Source organism: Trichechus manatus, unplaced genomic scaffold (assembly GCF_000243295.1).
Source record: "Trichechus manatus latirostris isolate Lorelei unplaced genomic scaffold, TriManLat1.0 scaffold00111, whole genome shotgun sequence".
Classification (NCBI taxonomy): domain Eukaryota; kingdom Metazoa; phylum Chordata; class Mammalia; order Sirenia; family Trichechidae; genus Trichechus; species Trichechus manatus.
This window is the reverse complement of record NW_004444047.1, coordinates 7,067,903-7,090,146: the sequence shown is the minus strand read 5'-3', so window position 1 is coordinate 7,090,146 and position 22,244 is coordinate 7,067,903. Positions and strand designations below refer to the sequence as shown.

The 22,244-nt window shown below is 52.4% G+C and overlaps 1 protein-coding gene across 1 annotated transcript in view; it reads right to left on the bottom strand.

The window, feature by feature from the left end:
* Positions 1–22,033, bottom strand: part of CPLX1 (complexin 1) — a 43,192-nt gene extending 21,159 nt beyond the window's left edge. The window contains exon 1 of the mRNA XM_004383534.1: positions 21,935–22,033. Within this exon, the coding sequence (XP_004383591.1) occupies positions 21,935–21,965 (31 nt within the window). The 5' untranslated portion in view covers positions 21,966–22,033. The remainder of the gene's footprint in view (positions 1–21,934) is intronic.
* Between the last annotated feature and the right edge of the window lie 211 nt (positions 22,034–22,244).

Here is a 22,244-nt window from a genome sequence, read left to right as displayed (position 1 = left end):
CATGGTATATCCAGTATTCATCACCAACAACGTAACTCAAAGGCATCAATCCATCTTCGGTCTTCCTTATTCATTTGTCCAGCTTTGGCATGCATATGAGGTGATTGAAAATACCATGGCTTGGGTCAGGCCCACCTTAGAGTGACGTCTTTGCTTTTTAATCCTTTAAAGAGGTCTTTTGCAGCAGATTTGTCCAATGCAATGCATCATTTGATTTCTTGACTGCTGCTTCCACGGGCATTGATTATGGATCCAAGTAAAATGAACTCGTTGACAATTTCAATCATTTCTCCATTTATCATGATGTTGCTGATTGGTCCAGTTGTGAGGATTTTTGTTTTCTTTATGTTAAGGTGTAATCCATACTAAAGGCTGTAGTCTTTGTAACAATTACAGCCTTGGAAGCCCCATGGGGCAGGTCTACTCTGTCCTATAGGGTTGCTAAGAGTCACTAAGGTTAGAATCCACTTGACAGCAATGGGTTTGGTTTTTATTCCACAAGAACAGATAGAATAGAAGAGAGAACACTACTGAGATATCAGATTTGGGGAAGACGTAAAGTAGATGTGGGTGAAATAGGAGGAAAGAAACCCGCTGCAGCGGGAGGTGACGCTGAGAAGCTCATGTTCCCGGCAAACCCCATCAAGACTCTGTAACTGGAGACACCACGGGCCGTAGGAGGCGGGGGTGATGGCGCACGAGGGCAGAAAAAAGATAGAGGCAGTCCCCGGCTGACAACTGAGATCCGTTCCTGAGAGTGTCTTTAAGAATTTGTAGGTAAGTCAGAACAGGTGCATGCAGTTCTTATTTAGCCTGACTTTAATGCAAGAAAAGACTCATAGCCTTTTCAATGGTCTAAAAGCTGCACATGCAGAAAGTGAAGGTGATTGTGATGAAGACTTTGTTGTGAGTGGGGACTAGTTCAGTCGTTCTAAAGTGAGGGCAAATTTACATAAATTAAAGGGTAAGTACAAGTTGTCCATAAGTCGGCCGTTCGTAACCCGGGGAATGCCTGTACTCTATTTACCTCCTGTTCACCTTCTCTCCAAAAGGTACTGGAGGATCTAACCCAGGAGAGAAGAGAGGGGAAATTCCAGGGCAATGCCCGATGACTGCCTGAAGGACTCAGCTGGGAGCACCCAGTTCAGATGGGAATGGAAGGTGCTGGAGTCTTGGAAGGTCTTCTCCAGAGGAGAAAAACATAACTAACAGTTCATCTGGTATGACGGACCACATAAAATATTGTATCTAGGGGCTTCTGGAGGGTATGAAAAGAGTCAGAGCTTGTTGTCATTAGTGGCTGTCAAGTCAATTCCGACTCATAGGGACCCCATGTGTGCAGAGTAGAACCGCTCCATAGGGTTTCCAAGGCTGAAAAAGCAGATCGTTGGGCCTGTCTCCTGAGGCACCGCTGGGTGGACTCCTACTTTTCAGAAAATTAAGCAAATGAAAAACAAGTCATATGTTAATTATAAGACAACAAAAGGTTGTATAAGAAAGAAGCATATGTAGAACACTGGTTGACTCATCGAGTTCCTGAGTGGCTCAAGTGGTTTGCGATCAGCTGCTAAACTGAAGGTTGACGGTTTGAATCCACCCAGCAGCTCCGTGGAAGAAAGGCCTGGCAATCTGCTTCTGTAAAGATCACAGCCAAGAAAACTCTAAGGAGCAGTTCTTCTTTGTAACGTATGGGGTCACCAGGAGCTGGAATTGACCCAATGGCAGCGGTTTTGGTCTTGGTGTTGGCTGGCTTATCAGCGAACAAAATTTACTTAGTCATAATAATAAAGCACCAGTTATTGGTATAGCCATGTAGGGAGGAGGAGGAGGGAGTCTGTAAAGAGTTAAATCCTTATATGCCATTGTAGGAAATTAACAAATAATGCTTGAGGTGATCCTGTACAGGCATGTTACTTAGAAATATAAAGGGACGCATGGACACAAAGACGTTCCTGAGTGGGGCAATTTGAGGAAGACATTATTTTCATTTCCATATTATTTTATTCAGTCATGATTAAAAGTATGACTGATTTCGTAGATCAAAAATCTCAATGGCACTTAATAAAATACCAGAAGAGGCTGCTGACACAGGGCTTTGCAACTGCAAAATCTTTCCTTCACCCCAAACTTTTGTTAGGACAGATGAGGAGAGTTGACAAATATTTACGTACATAGCCTACCTGTCAACTTGGAGTTAAGTCTATTCTTATTCTGTATTTCATGACTCAGCCCTTGAGTTTCCAGCTAAATCTGTCTACAAAATTGCCAAAGACCTCCCTGGAATATCAAGAGTTCAAAGATCTGTCAAAGTCGGTCCCTGAGACTATAAACACCTGTTAAGGGAAATTACGTTTGTTACAATGTTTATTGTTGGAGGTTATTTTCAACCACTCCTGCCTTGGGAGGTTGATTCTTCTCACTAATCTTGTAATGTCAACCTGCTGACTGTGACTCACTGAACTAGTTCTAACAGATCAACAACATACAAGACTGCATTCTCTTAAAATTAGAAATGGATCTAAAGGCATTCCTCCTTGAAAAAAGTATTTTCAAATAAAATAAGTGATTCTAGCAGATGAATTTTAAAACAATGTAGTAGCTCAATTTTTTATATCACTTCTTCACACTTTCCTGTATTGTTTCAATTCTCTATCATCAACGCTTGCTGTTTTAATGATGTAGGTCCCTGGGTGGTGCAAACGCTTTGCACTTGGCTGTTAACCGGAAGGTTGGCAGTTCAAATCCACCCAGCAGTGTCGTGGAAGAAAGTCCTGGCAATCTAGCTCTGTAAGATTACAGCCATTAAAAACTCTATTGAGTGCAGTTCTACTCTGGGGTCGCCATGAGTAGGAATCAACTTGGCAACAATGGGTTTGGCTTGGTTATTTTAATGATAAGAAAAAAGATCCACTTTCTTATTAAAAAACAATTGTTTATAAATATTGCTTATAAAATGTAACGAAGATATAAAAAAAATTTTATACAATAAAAAAACATAGAATGTAATATTAATTGTTTAGATCTAAATCACAAGAAAGACCAGAAGATGAGAGGGAGTATATATATATAAAAATGCATAGAACTTGAATTGAGTTGCCAAGAACTCAAAATACCTTGTATCATTCTTGGCTCTGAGCTATACAGAATAGATAAATTCTATGTTTTAGAACTTGTAGGTTCCAAAACACTGAGTAAAGTTTTTAGAAAGAAAATTTAGTCTGTATATTAAGATAAAATAAATGAAACAACAAGGAAGTATTTTTTAAAAAGGCAAAAGTTAAGATGGCAAAAGTTAAATATATTAATTATAATGATACATGGTAAATGAGTTAAATGTTCTTGCTAAAACAAAAGTCTCAGATTAGATTAAAAAGTGAAATCCAACTGTATGTGCCTTCTGAATGGCTATACAAATAAAGTGACGCAGAAAATTTCAAGTAAAGCTATGACCAAGGGCATACTGGGTAAACGTAAAAAAATAAAAAGAAGCAAGTTCACAGTATTAGTCAAGGTAGAATTCTAGGCAAAAAACTAAAATTATATCAGCACAATTGGGGTAGTTTTATATAAATTAAGAGAAAATTTTTAAATAAACATGAAAAGATCATGAATCTCTATGCATTGAACACCACCAGACTAAAACCCAAACCTGTTGCCATGAAGTTAATTCTGGCTCATACGATCTATGTGCTACAGAGTAGAACTGCTCTATAGGTTTTCTTGGCTGTAATCTTTACGGAAGCAGATTGTCAGGAGTTTCTTCCATGGCACCACTAGGTGAGTTTGAACTGACAACCTTTGGGTTAGTAAACTGTTTGTGATACTGTCTTAGTTATCTAGTGCTGCTATAACAGAAATACCACAAGTGAATGATTTTAACAAACAGAAATTTATTCTCTCACGGTTTAGGAGGCTAGAAGTCTAAATTCGAGTGCCAGCTCCAGGGGAAGACTTTTTCCCCCTGTTGGCTCTGTGGGAAGCTCCTTGTCATCAATCTTCCCCTGGTCTAGGAGCTTCTCAGTGTGGGGACCCCTAGTCCAAAGGATGCACTCTGCTCCTGACTCTTCTTGATTGGTTGTAATGAGGTCCCCTCCTTCTCTGTGTGCTTCTCTCCGTTATATCTCGAAAGAGACTGACTAAGATACAACCTAATCCTGTAGATTGAGTCTTGCCTCATTAACATAACTGCCTCTAATCCTGCCTTATTAATATTACAGAGGTTAGGATTTACAACACGTAGGTAATTACATCAGATCACAAATGGACGACAACCACACAATACTGGGAATCATGGCCTAGCCAAGTTGACACACATTTTGGGGGGGCACAGTTCAATCCATAACAGCCCCTCAGGGATCTTTTGAATAGTAGTAGATTGCCTACAAAGATGGCCAATAGCTCCTCTCATCCCTTCATTCATGGCCCTTTGCAATGTGACTTTGCCACTCCTCCCATCACAGGTGGAGTCCATTTCCCCACCCCTGAATTTAGACAGGCCTTGTGACTTGCTTCAACCAAAGAACTGACATTGTGCAGCTTCCAGGACTAGGCCTTGAGAGGCCTTGCAGCTTCTGCTTTTGTCCTTCTGGGATACTTCCTTGACACTACCATCTAATGACACCACAGCTAGCCTGTTGCAGGGCAAGAGGCCACATGAGGCAGATACAAGGATGTGAGTGGGGTCATCTGAGACCATCCAGCCCCAATAGTTCAGCCAGATAATGGTAGCCACATGATAAATTCCAGGCAAGACTAGCAGAAAACCACATGGCTGAGCTCAGACTGAACTGCTGAACTGTAAAATTGTAAGCAAAAAAAAAAGTTTTGCTTAAGCCACTGTTTTTTATTTTTATTTTTTTATTGTCGTGCTTTAAGTCAAAGTCTATAATTCAAGTTAGTCTCTCATACAAAAATTTATACATACATAGTTATGTGACCCTAGTTGCTCTCCCCATACTGTGACAACACACTCCTCCTTTCCACCCTGGATTTCCTGTGTCCATTCAAGCACCTCCTAACCCTCTCTGCCTCTCATCTCACCTCCAGGCAGGAGCTGCCCGTTTAGTCTCATGTATCTACTTGAGCTAAGAAGCACACTCTTCACGAGTATCATTTTATGTCCAATCATCCAGTCTAATCTTTGTCCGAAGAGTTGGCCCCGGGAATGGTTTTAGTTTTAGACTAACAAAGAGTCCAGGGGCCATGTCTTCTGGGGTCCCTTAAGCTACTAAGTTTTGTGGCTTGTTACATAGCAATAGATTACTGAAAGATATTTTAAAAAACGTTAGAGGTTCAGGAAGAAATTGATAGAATTTTTTGTCAGTGTATCCCATCATCTTTCACAGTACGCAGAGAGTAAATGAATATATAGAGAATATTAAAACTATAACTAACAAGGTTAATTTAATAGGTATATAATTAAACTTCACAGGGAATACTTTATTTTTCAGCATGGAATACCTATAAAAACTGAACATAAATTAAGCCACAATGAAAATTTCAATAATTTTTACATAAATATTGAATAGATTGCATTCTCTGATGACAGTGCATAAAAATCAAAAGCAGAGGTTTGAATTCAACAAATCCCAAGTGAATAGGAATGAAAAACATTTTTTTGACTAGCCCTGGAATTAAAAAAAAAATCAAGACTTCAGTATCACACTACATGTAAAATAATGATGGAATCTACATATTGGAAATAATGGGATAGAGCCAAAGATGTACTCAGAGGAAAGTTCGTAGCCTTGAATGCTTTCATGATTATACACACAATAATGAAAATAAGGTAACTGAAGTAAATGAAATTGTCAAAGTACTTCTGTATAAAGTACTTGTCTTTTGGGGTGAGTTACCTAGTGAGTTTTCTCATTCTTTTAAGAAACAGACAAGTCTTATGACATTTAAACTGTTCCATAGAAGAATGTCTTGTGTCCCCACTTTCCTGGACCCAGGACTAGATCACCACTCCCTAGGTTGCTTTCCTACACCCACACCCTTCCGTAGCTGTAGTCTTCTACACTCGCACCCCTGCCCGGCTGTACTCTCCTACACTCGCACCCCTGCCCACCTGTATTCTCCTACACCCACACCCCTCCCTAGCTGTATTCTCCTACACCCGCATCCCTGCCCAACTGTGTTCTCCTACACTTGCACCCCTGCCCATGTTTCTCTCTGCATCTGTCCCTCTCCCAAGGTGGCCTTCCCTACAGCTGCACCCTCCCCAGATGCTCTGTGTTCCTTCCTCTCCCCACTGGGAACCTGTTTCCAACCTTGGACTTCTTCCCTGCTTGGATTTCCTTAACCCTTTGCACTCCTCTGTCCATGCCCCTTAGTCAGACTCCCTAGATTGCCCACTGGGTGTTGTACAGCCCTGCCTGGCCCCGTAAGAGGAGAGCATTCTCTCCATCTTGGGTCCAGGAACAAATTGCTTCCACAGAGAATTAAAGCTTGCCTGCATTATGGAGTCTGAGTTTTTTCCTAAAGCAAGAAGGGAGACACAAGCCAAGCCCAAGGCTCCAGGCAGCAGACCTTGAGCCCTGGGTTTGCCATTGTCCTTGGGGCCTGGCTTCCAGCATGGAAAGCTGAAATGGTGTCTCTCCTCTTGCCCTCGGACCTCCTTCCCAATTAGCCAATCCCAGCAGGAGCTGGAGGGCACAGGATGCTAAGATGTGCCCCCTCCCTCCCGCCGAGCCTGCTGGCCAAGGTCTGAAAAACAATCAAGGGTGAATTTAGTATTTAAAAAATGTTTTTTGCTGGTGTAGACCAAACCCATTCACTTCCTGAGTGTCTGGGCCTGGTCTGGCGCCCACCTGCCTGTGCGCTCGGGGAGGGGAGGGCACAAAGGCAAGGGGGGAAGGGCAAAGCTTTGCAGCACTGACCTCACCTCACCCTGCTGACCAGGCTGGCTCTGGTCACCGTCTTGTCTGGAAAGCTGGTGTCAGAGGGGCCCCAAGGGTCTGGCCTGGAGGGTGGCCGGCTCCTGGACCTCTCTTTCCTGGCAGCCACTCTCCGCCCCTGTCCCTCCCTGCAACCCCACCACTTGGTGGCCCTGTGACTGGTCCCCCACCCCAAGGCCAGCAAGTCTCTACCTCAAACATCTTTTGTGGCCGGCTCAGCCTGGATCCTAATGGAATGCACTTTCCTGATGTCACTGAGGCTCTCCTTGCTCTTGCAACCACGCTTAAGTGACAAAAACCACCTCGTCTCTGCTCATCCACTCCTTTTGTGACTGCAAACCTTTACTGGGTTGTCTGGGAATTTTCCTCCCGCCGTGAACAAAGCCCACCCCCTCACCCGGGAACGATCAGATGCTCCGCGCCCTGCTGGGCCAGCTAGGGGCGGGCAGGGCCTCGGGGACAGTGGCTGTGGCCTCTGTCAGGCTGCCGCTGGCCCAAGACAGGCGGACGGTGTCTGATCTTGGCTTTCGGGAGAGGACAAACAGAGACAGAGGGGAGATGAAAGTGCCAATTAGTGAGCCCAACAGAGCCAGGTGCAGTGCCAGATGGTGCGCTGGCGCAGCTTCCAGGATGGCTGTAGTCTCCACACCTCCATCCCCAGTCAACCATCCTGCCACTCACGCAGCTACCCATTCACTGGGCGTCAAGGGCACGGGCTCTGGACACAGCCACACGGGCCATGAGAGGGAGCACCTAGCAGACTTCACATGGTCCATCTCAGGAGTTCCAGGTCGGAGGTCCATCTCAGAGGGGTCCATCTTGGTGGTCCATCTCATGTGGTCCATCTCTGGGTTTCATTTGGGGGGCTTATCTTGGGGGTTCCATCTCAGAGGTCCAGCTCAGGGAGTCTATCTCAGGGGTCCATCTGAGGGGGGGTCCATCTCAGGGAATCCATCTTGGGGAGTCCATCTTGGTGGTCCATTTAATGTGGCCCATCTCAGGGGTCCATTTTGGGGGTCTATCTTGGAGGTTCCATCTCAGGGTTTCATCTCATGGGGTCCATCTTGAGAGGTCCATCTCTGGGGGTTCATCTCAGGTGATCCATCTTGGGAGTTTATCTCAGTGCATCATAGGGGTTTCATCTTGGGTATTCATCTTGAGTGGTCCATCTTGGTGGCCCACCTCGGGTGGCCCATCTTGGAGGACCATCCCTAGCCCATGGTCCAGCTAGGAGAAATGGCCTGGTGTAACAGTGGACATCATTCCCATGATGGAGGCAGCAGCCTTACTGGGTGCCACAGCCATCAGCCAGATGTCACCCAGAGGCCAGCAGCTCCCAACAGGCCTTTAGCTAAGGGGGTGGATGGAGGCCTCTGAAGGACAGGGATGAGGGCCTTGCTGATCCCCACTGCTGCCCCTCGTCCCAACAGATCCACAGTGACATAGAAGTAAGACTGAGCCCTGGAGGAGGGGCAGGGGCTCCTCCACCCGCCTGTGGGCCAGCTTCCTTGGCAGTAATTCAAGGTGCTACAGGTGGGAGGACGATGATGCTACAGGAGGGAGCATGGTAATGTCACAGGCAGGAAGATGACGATGATACAGCGGGGAAGATGGCGACGTTACAGGTGGGAGGGATGCAATTCTACAGCGGGGAGGATCGCAATGATACAGTGGGCAGGACAGCGATGCTGCTGGATGGAGAAGGAGGAGGATGCTACGGGCAGGAAGATGGTGATGCTACAGGTGAGAGGACAGTGATGTTACAGGCAGGAGGGAGGTGAGACTGAGACGGAGGGAAGGGCATCAGGGTGTCCACCATCCACCCAGCCTGGCTGGTCTTATTCCACAAGCTGGGTCACGTCCTTTAGCTTTCAGCACCCCCCAAACTCTGGGTGAGTCTCAGAGACCTCCCAACACTGTCTCCACCCCACACAGAGAGCCCGGAGTTCTCCTTCCACTTGGCCCTGCTGGATGGAAGAAACAACCAGGCTTGAGGCCTTCTGCAGAAAGACAACCAACTGCAGATGGTCCGAGTGGCCCCTGCGGACCTCAGGGACAGCCCTGCCCAGCAGGCTCTGCTGGCGAGGATTCCTCCCTGGGCCAGGGCTGCCACCTCTGTCCCTGGAGGTCCGTGTGGAACAGTTTCTGCCTTCTGCCGGTTAAAGCTGTTGCTGTTTTTTCCCGCAGACTCTCCCCCCTTCTCTGTGTACACAGTGTCAATTTGCTCTTCCCCAAGGGGGCCACCAGCCGCCACGTGGCCACTTCCTGCACCTGCGGCCTCCCCGCCAGAAAGGGACAGAGGCCTGGGGCTGCGACCCTGGGGACGTGTGAGGGTGGCCTGAGCCCTGCCCTGGAGAACGGCCACTGCCCCAGGGGCCCAGGGCGCACAGCTCCCCAAGGGCGCCCTGACATCTCCCACAGTCGGCAGCTCAGCCATGTTCATCTGGGGTGGCTTGGCCACGTTTGCACAGGGTGGCACAGCCGTGTCCTTCGGGTGGCAGAGGTGCCTTTGCTGAAATGCCAGGCCTCACGGGAAGCTCTGGGAGCCGTCGGGAATGCTGAAAGGAGATGTGGCTGTGGACACCCGCCGCAGGCGTCTGGGCTGCTCCGGCCCTATGCTTGGCCTCCTGCTTGCTGGTGTCAGAAGCTCAGCCCCCTCCGCCTGGACAGCTGTGCTTTACCATCGAGCCCCTGGGACCAGAGGGGCCCTGGGAGGGTGGGATGGGGGCTCTCCCCACTCCTGCAGGCCACCCCCTCTAAGAAGAGGAAGCCAGAGACCCAGACCCCTGCAGGAGGCAGAGGGGGCCATGTCCTCCTCTGTCCAGGAGATAAGAAAAGTGCAGCTCAGACGGGGATGGACGTTCCTGAGGCCACCAGCTGCTGAGGCAGGGACACTGGCCAGTGAGAAGGAGTGACCGTTCCCGAGAGCCCCCTCCCTGCCCAGGCAGAATCAGCGTCTGCTGAGCAATCACAGGCCAACAGCAAGAACTCCCAGAAGCACCCTGCGCCCCTGCAATTTTCCCACCTAGAGCACAAGCCCGAGGCCAGACCCCCAAGGATGGCGGGTGGACGGGGGGAAGGTGGGAAGGGGTCTGCTGTGCCCCAGGGGTGCAGCCTGTGGAGAGGCCGCTCCAGCCACAAGGAATTCAGCTTGCCCCCCTCCCACCCTGCTGATCCTCAGTTTAGACTCTGGCTTGGATCTCCTGTGGCGGATGTCTCAGAAATGCCTCGGTATCTGGGTTTTCTTGGTCTTGGCGTTCATTCTGAAGTTTCCATTCATTCTTGTTCCATTTAACATCCCAGCAGGAAATGCACAATTCTCCCCAAGCCAAGCTGGCCATCTCTGATATTAGCACAAGATTAGCGGGAGCCCTGTCATCCAGGAGCTATTAAAACTAATGCTCCCATCACAACCATAATTTCTTGCCAACCAACAAGGCAAAAAATAAACAACTTTCTCCTTTGGAGTGCATGATATCCGTTTTATTCCCAAGTTGGGGCTAAAACATTGATAATTGAGCTGCAGTTTAATCAACCACGAGCATCCTCTCTGGAGGAAAAAGCTGTCCTTCAGGGTCTTAGGAGAAAAGGCAGCTTCTCTGAAGTGCCCTTCCAGTGTCTGGAGAGCTGGGGTGAGGAAAGTGAGCCAGAGCATTCTCCATCCAAGGCTGTGTTTGTGAAGTGCGTTCTGAACCAACGTTGGTATTTTATCATCAAGTATTCGCTGATCATCTGTCGGGGATGAACCCCATTCTAAAGGGTGAAGAGGGAACGGAGTTGGGCACCACTGCCCTCTGGGGACTCATGGCCTGGGGGGTCCTGCACCTGGACACTAAGGTTTCTCAGGTTGGGTCCAAGCTGGGCACTATGAGCTGCCCACCCAATACCCTGTCGCCTTTGTTTGGAGAGCGATGTGTTTACTCTGGCCCTCGCTTCCCTGCCTCTTCTTGCCCGTCACAGGTAAGTGGAAACCCTCTGGGAGATTCCACAAATGTTTTCCCTAAACAGATGAAGGGCTTGTCCCTCAGCTCCCGCCTCCCCTTTGTCCTGCCCTGACTGTGGATGTGATGCTGGAGCAGCAGCAGCCATTTTGTGACTGTGAGGGGCAAGCCAAGCACGAATGCTTCACTGAGGATGAAAGTGGCACAGAATGAGAGATACAGCCTGGGTCTCTGGTGGCACTGCTGAGCAGCTGAGCCACCTCCTGACATCTCACCACATAAGCAAAATGGACAAGCCACGGTCCACCTGGTTCTCCATTACTTGAAGCCGAAACCATCTTCCACAGAGCAGAATTGGAGAGCTTCCTCTCCAGATCTGTTCCTTCCCCTGCGCACCCTGCCTGTGGCCCCACTGTCTTCCCAGATGCTAGAGAACTGGGAGCCCTGGTGTTAACCCCTACCTTTCACCCACCTATCATCTCCAGGGAACAAGCACCGAGCTCTTTGAGTCAGTTCACTGAATATGCACTGAATCCATTCACTTCTCTCTGTGTCACTGCTCCATCAGCGCCCCTTGCCTGGTGATGACAGCAGCCCCTCACCTGTCCCCTGCATCCACCCTGACTTCCTCCCACAGTCCTGAGTCCAGCTCCCAGTGGGCCCAGCTTCCTCCTTGAGAACCTTCTAGAGAGTTTGCACTGCTCCCAGGCAAAACTCAGACTCTCCTGGGGCCTTCAAGGCCCTGACCTGCACCACCATCCCACTTCTGTTTTAAATTTTGTAATTTTTTTTAATGGTGGTAAAACATAACATAACATAAAATTTGCCATCTTGAACCATTCTCAAGTGTGCAATTCAGCGACATTAATGACATTCACCGTGTTGTACAATTACTGTCATTCTTTGTTTCTAAAACGTGTTTTTGTCACCCCAAACAGAAACGCGGTACCTCTGAAGCAATAACTCCCCGTCCTCCCCATCTCAGGCCCTTGTAGCCTCTAATCTACTTTTCTCTCCACACCTTTGCCTATTCTAGATCCTTCCTGTAAGGGAGATCATACAGTGTTTGCCCGGGCTAGCTTCACTCAGCATGTTTTCAGGGCTCATCCGTGTGTGTAGTACACTTCGTCCATTCTTCTGTTGATGGACATTTGGGCTGTTTCCACCTTTTGGCAATTGCAAATAGCGCTGCAGTGAACATTGGTATACAAGCATCCGTTGGAATCTCTGCTTCCAAGTCTTTGTTTACTCCGCTTTCTATTTGAAAACGGTCAGCCCGAAGAAGAGCTGAGAAGACGGGAGGAGTGCCCGTGCCCCCTTTGTCAGCCTCCCCACTGGTTGCGGTAGAGCCACTCTTCCTTTTCCATGCCATCCATCACTTGCCACATACATCGCCACCACCCATCTGCAGTGTGTCGTCCTGTGGTGGCTATGATGCTGGAAGTTCTGCCACCCACATTTCAAAGACCAGCGGGGTCACCCATGGTGGCCAGGTTTCAGTGGAGCTTCTAGACTAAGACAGATTAGAAAGAAAGGCCTGGTGATCTACTTCGGAAAATTAGCCAGTGAAAACTCTGTGGATCACAACAGAATAATGTCCAATGCAGTGTTAGAAGAGGAGCCCCCTAGGGTGGAAGGCACTCAAGATACACAGTGGCTGCAACAATGAACTCAAACACGCCAACGATTATGAAGATGGCGCGGGCGGGACTGGGCAACATTTTGCTCTGTTGTACATGGGTCACTGTGAGTCGGGGATGACTCAGCAACAAGTGACACATATACTTATATACATGGTGGCTGTTGTCCAGCCAGCTGAGAGTAAGTTGTAGATGTCAGGATACTCTTCAGCCTAAGCACCCCTTCAGCACAAGGACATCCCCTAGAGCATGCACCTAAGGACATGAATAGCACCCCCAAAACGCCCTCACCCTTGCCCCTGGCCTTCCGGAACCAGCCTGGTCAGTGTCCTGGAGGGCAGGAACTGGCCCAGCCCCCCAGGGCCTAGACCACTGGGGCTGAGCCCCATGCTTGGGGTGACCTGCCCTGCCTTCAGGACCTCAGGGTGCCTGGTCTCACCCTCAGTTTACATGTGTCCCACAGGTGGGCACTGGGGGTTGGGACGGGACCACCCAGGACCCAAAGCTCCATCAAAGCCCTGACTTGAGGTCCCAGGTGGTAAGGGGTAGGAGGGTCTGGGATGGTGAGGCCCGAGCCCCACTTTAGGGAGCAGCTACTTCATGGGGTGCCCGGTCGGACTTGCAAAGACCCCAAGGGACAGAACCCCTGTGCTGCAAAAGGTCTCAGCTTGAGGAGGGCCAGGCCATCTGTGGGGAGGGGGAGCCGGGGTTGACACCAAAAGGCGGCGAGTGAGTCTCTGGCTATTTAACAGAAGCAGCGGCCTGCGCAGGTGGGTGGGGCGCACCTGGAGGGTAGGGGAGGCAGGTGGGGATGGTGACCCATCACTGTGGCTGAGGAAGGGGGCTTCTATTGGCCCAACTCCCAGCCCTGGTAGTCTTCACTCTCAGAGGGTGTGTCTCCCCCACGCCACAGGTGGACGGCTGAACCCCTTCTCTAGGATTCTGGCCCAGTGGCTGCTCAGAGTACATTTAAGGACTGATCCCTCATGAGACCTTCCAGGTGTCCCGGCCGAGAGCCCACAGCCCTCCTCACCCATGGGGGTGTGGAGGGGGTTCCCTGATTGCAGGCAGCTCACCGAGGCTCTCCCACAGGGAGGCCCCGACTTTGTGACCTGCACCCTGAGGGGTGTCACTGGTCGTCTGAGAGGTCCCTGGCACCCCACTGTGTCCCCCACACCATGAAGTGCTGTTCTCTGTCCATGGCTGTCAGTTCAGCCACCCTCTTCTTGCTACAATCCCATGAGCTGGTTTCATGGGGCTGCTTTCACCCCTCAGCCAGCACAGGCCCCAGGCAAACCAAAACACCACCCCCACTGCCGTCAAGTCAATTCCGACTCATGGCAATGCCATGTGTGACAGAGTAGAACTGCTCCACAGGGTTTTCTAGGCTGGAATCTTTATGGAAGCAGATCTCCAGGCCTTTCGTCCACTGTGCCAACGGGTGGGTTCAAACTGTACCACCCAGGGACCTAAGCAGGCGGGTGATTATTTCCTTCATCCTCCTTTAGTGCCGGACACAGGACTCAATGCATCCTCACTCCCCAGAGACCTGAAGGACCCCTCCCCTGAATTACACCAAGACCTGGTGGCGCAGTGGTTAAGAACTCGGCTGCTAACCAAAAGGTCGGTGGTGTGAATCCACCAGCTGCTCCTTGGAAACCCTATGGGGTAGTTCTACTCTGTCCTATAGGGTCGCTGTAAGGCGGAATGTACTGGAGAGCATTGGGTTTGGTTTTTGGTTTTGGTGCCTTCCCCAGGGAAAGGAGCCCTGGTGGCACAGTGGTTAAAGCACTCGGTTGCTAACTGAAAAGTCGGCAGTTCATACCCACTAGCTGCTCCTCTGGAGAAAGATGTGGCAGCAATCTGCTTCCATGAAGATGACAGCCTTGGAAACCCTATGGGGTGGTTCTACTCTGTCCTATAGGGTCACTATGAATCCGAATGGACTTGATGGCACCAGGTTTGGTTTGATTTTGGTTTATCCTCCCCAGGACAGGCCCAGGGGGCCCTCCCTGCATGGACCAAGCCCGCTGAGAGTTGCTGGGCCTGCCCAAGACAGAATTAGGTTTAGGTGAGAAGACCCAGCTGTGGGCGTGCCCGTTGGGTCTTGTAATGAGGCCTCCCCACCATTTCCATGTCGTCTCCCCCACCCCAGCTCCCTGCTCCTGCCGCCAGAGCGGCCCCTGGGCCTTTGCACTTTCTGTGCTCTGCCTTGTCTGCTCATCCTTCGAGGCCCATCTCCTCCGTGAAGCCTCCCACCCCACCTGCGCCGAACCCTTTCCGAGTTCCTAACGACCTGACCTGAGCGTATTTTGAGTTCTGCCTCACGCCTGGGAACAATGGGAGAGCGAACAACAAAAGCTGGATGTTCGGGCCAAAATAGCCACTTCCGCGCCTGATTTATCCTGATGATATGTCTACACCGATCCCATTAATTAATCCAACAATTGCCAACGCTGTCCTTTACAGTGTAAATATAGCCCAAGGCCATTTGCTGCTTCCTGACCTTGGGGAAAATCGTTTCTTTAAATTATACTCTGGAGGACCCTGAGTCCCAGAGCCCGCAGATGTGGCACGAACGGCTGGCTCCGGTTCAAGACCAGTTTTGCTGCAGACAAGCTGCCAGTTCCGTGGTGCGCAGTCTTTGCAGAGGCAGTGGCCCAGGCTGCCAGATGCACGCGCTTTTGTTTACATCCGTGTTTCCTTCTTTCATAACTGAGCCGCTCGCAGCGATGCTGGCTAGTTTAAATCTGCGCAGCTTCTTGATGGAGCCCGGAGAGGCCCAAGACCCGTCAAGGCCGCGAGGGCATTTTCTTGGCAGGAAGAATATTTTGCTAACAGCTGGACACTTTCCTCTATGATTTGACCCCCAGGGAATTCTCCTCTAGCTAACCTGGGGGAGTCCCTGGGTGGCGCAAACAGTTTACATTCAACTACTAATCTAAAGGTTGGCAGTTGAAACCCACCCAGTGGTGCTGCAAAAGAAAGTTCTGGCGATCTGCTTCTATAAAGATTACGGCCAAGAAAACCCTATGGAGCACAGTTCTACTCTGTAACATGTGGGGTCGCCATGAGTCACGATCAACTCGACTGCATCAGATTTAACCAACCCTGGGAAGCCCCTGAGGGGTACAAATGGTTAATGTGCTCACCTGCTGACTGAAAGTTTGGAAATTCAAGTTCACCCAGAGGTCCCTCAGAAGAAAGGCCTGGCAATCTACTTCCCAAAAAATCAGCTATTGAAAATTCCATGGAGCAGTTCTACTCTGACCCAGATGGGGTCCCCATGAATTGGAATCTACTTGATGGCAACAAGTTAAGTGGTTCGCCAACCCTGCATACCCAGGGCCACCTGCTATCAGGCATGTGTGCCCACAGCTGCCCATGGCTTCCTGACCTCAGGAATTAAGTTCAAGTGAGCTGACCCAGCCGTGGGCAGGACTGTTGGGATCCTACAATAAAGCTTCCCCAACCACATCTCCCGCTGCTGCTTCTCCCCTACCCCAGCTCCCTGCTCTTGTCACCTAAGCGGCCACTGGGCTTTTGTAAGTGCTGCGTCCCTGCCTTGTCTACTCATCCTTTGAGACCCATCTCAAATGTCACCTTCTCTGTGAAGCCCTCTCTTCCCAGCTGTCCGCACTCCATGTCCTTGGGGGTCAAGTCTCCTACTGAGTTTGAAGAAACTGAAGTTGCTGCGTGATCAGCCAAGGAAACCACCCCAGAGTGAACTCAAGGCCCCAAAGCAGTTACGTCCCACTGGCCCAGCTCAGTCCCTCTCAGGGCTGCACGTGAAGAGGAAGACAACCATAGGACAAAAGCCTCCTGTTTGCCCACTCCCTGTGGCCTGTGAGACTGGGGTCCCTGGGCACAGCCTGGCCGTCTCTGGGGAGAGGAAGCCCTGGGGCTGAGCTACCCGCTCCTGCCCTGTGACCGATGCAGCTGCTCTGAAGAAGCAGCCAGAGCTCCCGTAAGGAGCCCAAGGAGGCCCGCGGGTCAGTGACGCTGGCCTTGGGGGGCACCCAGAGCTGACAGCTGGGACAAGACTGGGTGGGACAGCCGACCAGTCCACCGGGGGGCGTCTGTGTCTCTAATACTCACCACCCACCTCAGAGCCCACACATCCTCACTGGGGAGGGCAGCCCCTCCGGTCAGCCGTCCCCGGTCCTGGGCCACCTGTCCTGTCATGCTTACACCAGTCCACCTCACAGCTGTTGCTGGGACAACCACCACCATGGCGACGGCCACCACTTTCGAGACCTACTATACACAAAAACCCGCTGCCGTCGAGTCCAATTCCGACTCGTAGTGACCCTATAGGACAGAGTAGAACTGCCCCATAGGGTATCCAAGGGGCAGCTGGTGGATTCAAACTGCCGACCGTTTTGGCTGGCAGCCAAGCTGTTAACCACTGTGCCACCAGGGCCCCCAAGCCAGGTTAAAAAACCAGTTGCCATGGAGTCATCTCTGACTTATGGCGCCCCCATATGGGTCAGAGCAGAGCTGTGCTCCATAGGGTTTTCAGTGGTTGATTTCTTGGAAGTAAATTGCCAGGCCTTTCTTCTTAGGTACCTCTGGGTGGACTCGAACCTTCAACCTTTAGGTTAGCAGTCAAGTGGATTAGCCGCTTGCACCACCCAGGGTCTCCCTCAGCCAGGTCAAGTCCAGTCTCTCCTTTTACTCTGCAGACATACATTGAGCACCTCCTGTGTGCCCGGGTGCTGTGCTCCAGTGGTGATGTCATGATGGGCAGAGGCAGCCCAGGTCCCTACAGCCAGGAGCCTGGGGTCAGAGCAAATTGCTGGAAATAGACGTGCAATGGCCGACTGAGCAGCAGTCAGATGGAGAGACTGTGGTCCGTGAGGTCCCCCACACAGAAGAGAGGCCAAGGGTGGGGGGAGGGACAGTGAAGGGGATGGAGGGAGGAGCCGTCCAGGCAGACCCAAGGCACCTGGAGGCAAAGGGCAGAGTGTGTGTGAACAATGTAAGGTGGGGGGGGGATGGGGTCAGAGTGAGAGAGGGGGCAAGAGGCCAGACCCTGCCCTGCTGCCTGCAGGCTGGAGGAAGAGGGGAGGGGGGAACCGTGTGGCTGGGGCTGGAGGAAGAGGGGAGGGGGGAACCATGTGGCTGGGGCTGGAGGAAGAGCAGAGGAGCCAACCGTGTTGTGGTTGAGGAGCGTGTGGGGCGCAGGCAGAGCAGGGCGCAGGGAGGAGGGGCTACACTGATTGTGGGGGCACATAGTGTGAGAACCAGGACCAGGTTGCCACGAGAGGAGGGAAGGAGGAGATCTGGGAGAAGCGTGGATGAGCTGGGCATGGAGCTGAGTGATGGGCTCGAGGACCCAGGTTCCTGCGGGGCGGAGTTGGGGTGTCTGCACAAGTCTGGGCTGTGGATTAGGGACTGTGGGCTGCCCGCCTGCATCTGGGAAGTGCCGGGAGGGGGCAGGGCAGGGGTGCTGCAGGGGACACTGCTTGGGGAAGGGCCGGGTCTCTGAGGGCTGGGCTCACGTGCCAAGTTCCCACCGCTGGGCCCTTGCACAGGCTCACGCCCCCAGCTCCGTGTCTGCACCACTGTGACGTCACTGGGTGCCCTCTGTCCTCCCTGCCCCTCTTGCAGCCCAGGAGTGCTGCTCCTGGGAGGAATGGGCCAGAGTGTGCAGAGGTGCCAGGAGGGAGCTCTGCAAGGGAAGCCTGCTGCACCCCCCTTGTTGCTCTCCGGCCCTTCAGTCCCTCGGCAGCTGCCGCCTCATCTCCTCTCCTCCTCACCGCCTCCTCCCTGCACTCCTGCAGAGGCACCACATTGTCCGAGGGTGCTGCCCGAGGGGTCCATGCCAGCCCCCACAGCTGACAAACCCCTGCTCCCCAGTGACCTCATAGCTGGCAGGATCAGGCTCAGGGACCAACCAGACAGGCCAGTGGAGGAGTGGTTCAGCAAGGGCCCCCAGCAGCCCCTGCAGCTCAGCCAGGACTGGTATCTTCCTGGGCTTTGAGCCGGCTAAGCGGCCCTGAGGGGCTCCAGGCAACCGAGCCAGCAGGGTGGAGGCAGCTACATGGATCATTACCGGAAGTGCCTGGGGTCCACTTGGAATCTCACACCCATCCCAGCTGGCAAGCTCCTTTCTGAGCTGGTTCGGCTCTGGATTTCAAGGTCGTTGCTCGGGTAGTCCTGCCTGAACACAATGAATGCCTGGCAGTCTGTCTGGTTCCTCCCTAGGGCTCACTTGTGGCTCAGTCCCCACTGCTGGGCAAGTGAGTTCCATAAGCAGAGGGGAAGCAATGCTGGCAGGTGGAAATCTCCACTCAGTCCCTCCATAAAGAAGCTTCCTGTCAGCTCATCAGCTTTGAGTTCCAAGGCCCCAGCAGCCCAGCCCTGGGCCGGCCACACATCCCGGAGCGCACAGTAGTATTCCTGTGGAACAGATCCTGCGAGGCTGGCCAGGCAGGGCTGCCCGCTCCCCAAGACAGGCTTGGAGCCAGAGTACAGAGGCATCCAAGATCAAGGTCACACAGCTTGTCCGTGGAGCCAGACCAGGGACCGGGGGGTCCTCTCCAGGTCAAGGGCCCTGCCCCAGACACCAGACCGTGCTTTTCAGGACCCCAAGCCCCAGAGTGGACAAGGCCAATGTCTTTGGCTCTGCTGGCCCAGCTGACACACCATGCCCTTGGGGAGCACCTGGACACCCCTGCCTGCCTGCCTGCCTGTCTGACATAGGATTCCTGAGCCCAGCAGCTGCTTCCCCACCAGGCACAGCTGCCTGCAGCCTCTGTCCCCAGCAAAGGTCTCGCCTGAAACTCGGGGTCAGGGACCAGCAAGAAGGCAAGAGAGGTGTGTGTCCCGGCTGCTCCCTCCTTGGGCAGAGGACTCGCTCCTGCAGCCCATGGAGCTGGAAAAGGCCGGGACAAATGGCTGTGATTTAATCAGACAGTGTCACATCGGGCCTGTCAGCAACGCCAGTCCGCCCAGAGACTCCCTCCGCATCTCTCCCCTCATGTCTGTGTGTGCCTTTCTCTGAGTGTGTGTGTCTGTGTGTGCACTGTATGTACAGCTGGGTGTGCGTGTGTGTGCCTATCCGTGTGCACATGTGTGAGTGTGTGCACATGTGTGAGTATGTGCACGTGTGTGCATGTCTGCAGGCGTGCGTGTCTGCACACGTGTTTGCATGTACGAGTAAGCAAATGTGTGAATGTGTGTGCTTGTGTGTGCGCACATGTATGGGTGCTGTCTACATTTCTCGCCCTATTTCTCAGTCTGTTTCTGACACCTCTCTCTCTGTATCTCTGTCTCTGTTTCTCTCCATCTCTCTCTTTCTGTCTCTCCATTTACGTGTCCCGCAGTCACTTCTCTGTCTCCATGTGTCCCTCAGTCTCTGTCTGGGTCTCTGTCTTCTTACTGTTTCCTTCTCTGGCTGATGAAGTCTCTGTCCCCGTCAGCCGTCTTCTCTCTGTGCCTCCCAGAGACTCTCGGCTCCTCCGTCTCTCTCCTCTGGCCCGTCTAGCCCCGTTTCCACCTCTATCTCTGTGTCTTCCTGCGTCCCAGGTGCTTCTGTCCTTCTCTCGGACTGTTTTCAGGCAGTTCTCTGTCTCCCTGACTCTCCCCTACCCCTGTTTCTCTGGCTTCTCTCCAGGTGGTTTCCTGGGCTGTTCCCCACTCCCCGTCTGCGAGCTGGTTCTCTGAGCCTGGGGCTCTGGGTCTGTGTCTCTCGGAATAGTTCTCTTTGGGTCTCTGTCTCTGTCTGGAGACCCCCCGTCCTTCGTCTGTCTCCCCCCTCTCCCTCACACTCATCTCGAGAGGCCAGACACAACGCCGCCCACCCTGGAGAGAAGACATAGGAAGTTCTGTGCACGGCCACCCCCAGCAGGTTGGGGGGCACATCACCCACTCTCCAGAGCGGCCGCCCCCTTGCATGTATCCATGTTGCCCTTTGAAGCCTGCCCCCCCCCCCACCCCAGCAGAAGAGGCTGTCTGGGCTGACACTGCACAGAGATGGAGGCCAGAGTGGCAATTACCCGGCTAATTTCAGCCGTGTAGACGGCCAAATCAGATATTCCTGTTTTCTTAAAAACCTACCTCAGGGCCTGAATTAGCCACCTAATTAATTATCTGTAACAGCCTGGGAGTTACTGGGTGGAACATGGGTCCCTCCCGGTGCCAGGACGCTGTCCCTGAATCATGTCTCAGTGACGTAAGCATTACAATTAGGCGGAATCTGCAGCCTACCCTTGGCCATGAGGCTTAGGCCATGTGGCGCTGGGCCAGGCTCTCCTGTCTTTTGATTTAATTTGTGTCGATTGGAAACACAGCCATTCTCCACAAGACGATCTGTGTCGGCTCCTGTCCTAGGCGGTAGGAGGGAGGGAGGGAGGGAAGGCAGCACGGGGCCAGGGGAGGGGTCAGGCACCAGGCCTGGGGACAGCGGCGCCTGAGGGTGCAGCCCCCACCTCCTCCCCTTGTTCTTGGCACAACAGCCCCTGTCAGCTCCCTCTCCCCCATCGCAACAGCACTGAGAGAGAGGTCTGCATGCAGATCACCTGATTCATACTAGGCTGTGAGTGACATGCTCCCCTATGCAGACCACACGTGAGCGCAATGCCGTCACACCCAGGGAAGACATCTCTAATGGTGGAATCAGTCCCTGAGAGCTGGTGCAGAGGATGAGCTGCCAGGTCTTCCGTGCCAGCGTGGATCAGCCCCACCTGCAGGACTTCCAGTCCTGAACGAGGGCCTCTGGCCATGACAATGGCCTTGGGCCATGTATAAACTCTTTCCAATAGGAGTCAGCTCAGTTGGAGGAAGAGTCTGTCCACCTCCCAAACACACACACATAAGAAGCTGCATTGGCTCCTTGGAAGATGGTGGGGGCACAGGAGATGTCCCTGGTCTCTCCTTGGACCTCTGTGTTCAAACATGCCTGTGTCCTGCCAGCCCTGGCTCCCTGGGGACAGTGTTGTCCCCCATATCCCAAGTGAAACCCACTGAGTCCTCGCTAAAGCCACAGGTCCAGCTCTGCACCCTCCCCCCAACCCCGAGCTGTTGCAGTCTCTCTGCAGCTCCTCTGTGTCCACAGCTTGACTCACCAGCAGCAAAGTCCTGTCGGGGGGGGGGGGGGTCACTCGGCCTGGCCACAGTTAGGGCTGGCCTTTAGTACTCCCTGGAGCCTTCCCCACCAGGGCTCCCTCTTTGGCTGAGTGGGGGCATTGCTGCTCAGCCTTTCTGGTGGTCTCAGCCCTGACAGTACTGGGGTCAGGTTGAGCTTACACATACCCTCCCACCTTGCCAGTCCCCCCAGCACCCCTCCCCCTCTGTGCTGGCAAAGGAGATTCAGAAAGCCTTGAGTCTCTGTCAGGACACAGTCTTTTTGTCCCCTGCCCTTCTGCTCAGTGTCTGCAGTGGTGCCTCTCGGGTGTCTCCGTGGGTCAGCGGAGCAGCCCCAGCCCCCTGCCCTGCCCTCACTTCCTACCTCCCAGGGCCTGTTTCATCACGAACTCCATGACGATGGCTTTGATTCCTCAGTGGCTCCTCCGAGGGGTCGAAACTCACATGCGCGTGAGGCCAGGAGTCCTGTGCCTGGGAGGGGACAGCAAGGTGGTCACAGTAGCCTGATCAGGCTTGGAGCAGGGGCTCTGTGTGGGAAGGGACCGGCTTCTCCCTCACCTCTGCCAAGCCTTTCCCAGAGTGGGGCCTGGAGGTCTGGGAAATCAATATTTGCCCCACACCCCTTGTTGGGTGGGCCCCTGCCTTGGGAGGGGCACCTTTAAGGTCCCTATGTG